Source organism: Neomonachus schauinslandi, chromosome 2 (assembly GCF_002201575.2).
Source record: "Neomonachus schauinslandi chromosome 2, ASM220157v2, whole genome shotgun sequence".
NCBI lineage: Eukaryota > Metazoa > Chordata > Mammalia > Carnivora > Phocidae > Neomonachus > Neomonachus schauinslandi.
In genome coordinates, this window is record NC_058404.1 from 202,873,650 (window position 1) to 202,879,017 (window position 5,368).

The window sequence follows — 5,368 nt, forward strand, 5'->3', positions numbered from 1 at the left end:
GCCGAAGGCAGATGCTTAACCGACTGAGCCACTGAGGTGTCCCTTGACGAAAGGTTTCCTTGATCTCTGGATTGAACTGGGCTCCTAGTTTACACTTAGCCCAACTCTAAGGGGTGCTGTTACCAGTACACTAAATCCTAATGTAGCAGGGACTCCCATGTATATTCCTATTTCCCTATTTTAATTAGGTGATATATTCTGAATAGTTAATTACATGCATTTAAAAGTGAACAGTAGCCACCATTTATTAAGTACCTTTTATGTGCTGGTCACTTTGCTTAGTATGGAGTGTTATTTAATTCTTTTTTAAAATACTGAAAAATAGTCTCTTATTTTGTAAATAAAAGACCAAGTTGTATTAGGCACCATTGTCTGTGCTGAAGATGGCTTGTTGACTTGGCCTTCCCCCCAGTGGACTGTTTCCTCATGATCCAGCCAACACTGGCACATGGTGGGTGCTTACAAGCTCGACAGATGAAGCCCAGAGAGGCTTGAAGTGAATTGCCCAAACTCAGGGACCGAGTAAGCGATGGAGCGTAGAGTATCCTGGAGCCCATGGCACTCTGCAAGCAACATCTGAGCATCTCCTGGTGTGCTGCTTGGAAGGACACTGAATGTAGGTGCCGTGGTTCAAATGCACGTTTTTGTTGTATTGCAGTTTTACCACTCCTGAAGGCCCGAAGCCCCATTCTAGATGTTCAGACTGGGCAAGTGCAGTTGAAGAGGATGAAATGAGGACCAGAGTTAACAAAGAAATTGCAAGGTATACATCCCAGACCCTTGTGAAGCATTATCCTTGGTGTTTCTTATCATATGTTAGCTTTGAGGTATGTGTTAGAAGGATGATTCTTCAGAGTCTGGTCCCCATCCCAGCAGCATTAGCAGGGCCTGAGCACTTGTTAGAAATGCCCATTCTCAGGCCCCACCCCAGGCCTCCTGAATGGGAAACTCGGGGTGGGGTCCAGCCATGTCTTAAAGAAGCCGTCCAGATGAGCCTGCTCACTGAAGGTTCAGGACTACTGTCTTAGTGGCCATCCATCCACCATGGCAGTAGGTGGGAAGATGGTACTACCATTATGTGCTCTAACCTACCACATTGGGTTCTGCCACCCCAGCAAGCTGTGTGGCTCTCTCTTTAGATGGGGAGCGCACTCTTGTCTGACACCTGGTTCAGGTAATAGCTCGGGAGTGGGAGAGCACAGGGGGGGTCCCCTTGCAGCTGTACCCAAAATTGTTGTGTATATCCAAGTTCTCCCAAACTCTAAGCCACTGCCTCGACTCATTATGGTTCAGATGATGCATCCTTAAGCACTGCTTCTCTCTCTTTGATTACATTCTCTCGGGTATTTTTGCGTTTTTCCTTCCCTTTGAAATATTCCATCCAACCCAGCTGATTGAGCTTTGAGTTAAAATGCTGTGGCTCATAATCAGTTGGAGTATGTTGAACCGAGTCCATTGGTTCTTAATTCTTATGAGAAAATGTGTCCTCTCAGCAGGGAAGCAGGGCCAGATTGCCTGTTTCACCTCTGCAGTGGTTGATGGTATTTATAGCTGCCTCCTTAGGAAAAGCACAGGCACACGTGGGGGTTAGTTAGGACCACTCAAAGGGCTGCTTTAATTTATTTTAGGCATCAAAATATATGTGTGTGGGTGGGCGGTGTGCCTGGTTAGAAAAGTGAACTGGAAGTTCACAGACGTGGGCTCCTCCAGTGTTCTGAATTTGTTGTTTTATTCATATAGACGTCAGTTTTCCCAGCTGTAGAGCTAGGATGTTTGATTTGGACTGTGTAGTTTCTGTGTTCCGCTCCCAAGGCTTATAACAGCTCTTCTCACATACCTATGTGTCCTGACCCTTGCCAGGGACTATCTGCAGATCTTATGCTATGTATGGAGACCCCTCTCTTTTTTTTAAAGATTTTATTTATTCATTTGAGACACAGATACAGAGAAAGCGAGCGAGCGAGCGACAGCATGAGCAGGGAGAGAGGGAGAGGGAGAAGCAGGCTCCCCGCTGAGCAGGGAGCCCAATGCGGGGCTCGATCCCAGGACGCCAGGACCATGACCTGAGCCGAAGGCAGACGCTTAACCATCTTTTGATGGACCCCGCTTTAGTCCTCGGTTGTCCCACAGGCCTGTCTCCGAAAAGTGTTCTTTGCAAAACAGTCCTGCTCTATTTTGGGCCACTCTGCCAATCACACCCTTCCTGATGGAAGGCTGCTGCTTTAGTAAGACCCAGGTGGTTTGACCTGCTGCTGATGGTAGTCTGCCTTTTTACCAGAATTTAGTTCACTGTACTTCAAGGAGGATAATACACACTACACACCAGCTGTCTGAAAATTGGAAAATGGGTTTAGCCATACTAGAAGCCAGTCTTTTTCAGCTGGAGTCCCTGAGAGAATGAAGCCCTACAGAAAGGGATATTGAGGGCCTGCTTTCTCAGTTCGCATAGGCTGGTATAGAATCGGCGCTTTTCTAGATACACAGGAAACAAACTCATTCATTACTTCCTGGTGTCCAAACTCCTCGGTGCCTCAGCAGACTTGAGGCCTGGCACTTTGGGAAGGAGACACAGTAATATATGACATGTTTTAGACACATGAACTTTTAGCTTGAGATGGTTCATGGTTTCAGTGTTAGATCGAGCTACACTCCTTTGGCTGATGTACCTTGGCAAAGCGGGGTTTTGGTAGTTGCTGTGATGGAAATCAATGAGGAACAAGACTGGGGGCTGGTGTTCAGTCTCTTTGCAAGATTGGAGAAAGCGAGCACAACCCAGTAGGCACACACGTAAGTAATTGTGGTATTAGAAATAAAAACTGTTTATCTCAACTTCACATTTTTTTTTTTTTTTTCCCCCGAAAGTGGATCTCACTACTTAACCTGACGCTGTTAGGGGCTTTTTTTGGCTTAGAGAATTTCCATTACATATGATGGTACCCAGGGTCATTGAGGTGGTTGTTTACTCACAGGGCCTGGCTGCTCTAAGCACTTTGTACGAGCTTGGCCTGTAACACCTTCTTATGAGAGAAGGTGACTGAGGGAGATTGAAAATAAACGGAACCACTGTGCTGTTACCCTCATTCACTCACCAGACCACACTGCTCAGGGAGAAGGCCTGACCTCTGGGGGCTGTCTTAAAAGCATTGTCTTCAGTTAATTTCTATACCTTTCTAAAACAGCAATGTTTATTTTGCTCTCAGATATAAAAGAAAACTCATAAATGACTTTGGGAGAGAGAGAAAATCCTCATCAGGAAGGTAAGTGCCATGTAAATGTTTCTTCTCTGATTTGATAGGCCTGTCACCCGCTAGTGGGAAGAATTGTGCATGGGATGCTGGTTTCTCAGCGGCTTGTGCTGCCTTGTCCTTTCCTCCCTGCTTTGGAATTTGTACCTCTTATGTACTACATTCCCATGGAGAGAGTTCTGGACTGTTCTGGGATTAACATGGTTTGGAATCCAGAGGACAGATGTTCTTTCATCATTTGTTTCAGCATTTTCTTACGTAGCGGTCTTAACCTTGAGGCTCATTCTGTCCGTCTCATCTTCAGTTCTGACTCCAAGGAGGCGGGGTCCACGGTGCCAGCTGACTTAGAGACAGATGAGAGCGTCCTGATGAGAAGGCAGAAGCAGATCAATTACGGGAAGAACACCATCGCCTACGACCGCTATATTAAAGAAGTCCCGAGGTAGTCTTGTCTCACTGGTGCATCCTGATGGAGTTGTGGGGCACTGCCGTCTAGACTCTAGTCTGCTTTCATGGTGCATCTGACTCTGGGCGTACTTCACGCGCTCTCAGGACCATTGAACCACTTTGAGGCACTTATGTTAATGACGAGGAAGGGATGGGTGACTGAAAACCCAGGGACACGAAGATAAGAAACTTAACGTGTTATAGTTCAGGGTGTTAGTTAACACTTCAGGTCCCAGGACTCCTGCGCTCTCAGAAATATAAGGCTATTAACGTGCGTGATGGGGGAAGAGTAAAATTCAGGTGACAGGTTGTAAAGATGGTGTTGGAGAAAAACATGAACCTTGCCCCCTCTTGTCCCAGCAGCATGCTCTTCCTACCTTGCTCCTCACAGGGTTGCAAAGAAAGCTTAGAGAGGGCATCCATTTCTCGATAGGACTGGGGTTCAGATGTGCGTTTCTGGAACACAGATAGTAAAGGGGTAGTAGAGTCAAAGGGGTGGTGCTTTTTCATATATTACTTTTGCTCATTTTATAGAGTTTCAGTTGACCTATGGTTTTTTGATAACTCTAATCTCAGAGTTTGGTTAATCTTCAAGCGGATGTGTAGATGCGGATGGTACGTATTAGGACAACCTCCCTCTTTCCTGTAGACACCTTCGACAGCCCGGCATCCATCCCAAGACCCCCAACAAATTCAAGAAGTATAGTCGACGATCGTGGGACCAGCAGATCAAGCTCTGGAAGGTGGCTCTGCATTTTTGGGATCCTCCAGCTGAAGAAGGATGTGATTTGCAGGAAATGTATGTCTTCATTGCATTCTTGTCCTGTTTCTGCGATTTGTGCAGTGACTGAAATCACTTGATCATTTATGTGCAGGTTATCATGGTATTAAGTCCCCCTGGAGTTCTGAGAGAGCAGAGTAGCCTGCGGCCACAGCTTCATGTCTGTTTTCCCTGTGCATAAAGTCGGATGGGTGGACTCTGGGAGGCTGGTGGAGGGAGGAATCTGCTTCCTGGATTTAATTTACTTTGTAGCTAGAGAAAATGGAGCTCAGTAAATGTAGTAATATGCGGGCTGTTGTTCTTAAATTTTGAAGAAATAATGTTCTTAAATTTTTTTTTTTTTTTAAAGGAAAGCAGGATCTTTTTTTTTTTTATTTGCGAGAGAGAATGAGAGACAGCACGAGAGGGAGGAAGGTCAGAGGGAGAAGCAGACCCCCTGCCGAGCAGGGAGCCCGATGCGGGACTCGATCCCGGGACTCCAGGATCATGACCCGAGCCGAAGGCAGTTGCCCAACCAACTGAGCCACCCAGGCGCCCCATGATTTTATTTATTCATTTGAGACAGAGAGAATGAGAGACAGAGAGCATGAGAGGGGGGAGGGGCAGAGGGAGAAGCAGACCCCCCGCCGAGCAGGGAGCCCGATGCCGGACTCGATCCCGGGACTCCGGGATCATGACCTGAGCCGAAGGCAGTCGCCCAACCGACTGAGCCACCCAGGCGCCCCAAGACTTTTTTTTTTTTTTAAGATTTTATTTATTTATTTGAGAGAGAATGAGAGAGAGAGCACATGAGAGGGGGGAGGGTCAGAGGGAGAAGCAGACCCCCTGCCGAGCAGGGAGCCCGATGCGGGACTCGATCCCGGGACTCCGGGATCATGACCTGAGCCGAAGGCAG

The 5,368-nt window shown here is 47.0% G+C and overlaps 1 protein-coding gene across 1 annotated transcript in view; it reads left to right on the plus strand.

The window, feature by feature from the left end:
• Positions 1 to 555: 555 nt before the first annotated feature.
• The window catches only part of LOC110569757 (stem-loop binding protein), a 10,782-nt gene continuing 5,969 nt past the window's right edge, over positions 556 to 5,368 (plus strand). The window contains exons 1-5 of the mRNA XM_021677684.1: positions 556 to 590; positions 659 to 763; positions 3,201 to 3,257; positions 3,550 to 3,687; positions 4,342 to 4,491. Coding sequence (XP_021533359.1) covers positions 556 to 590; positions 659 to 763; positions 3,201 to 3,257; positions 3,550 to 3,687; positions 4,342 to 4,491 — 485 coding nt within the window. The remainder of the gene's footprint in view (positions 591 to 658; positions 764 to 3,200; positions 3,258 to 3,549; positions 3,688 to 4,341; positions 4,492 to 5,368) is intronic.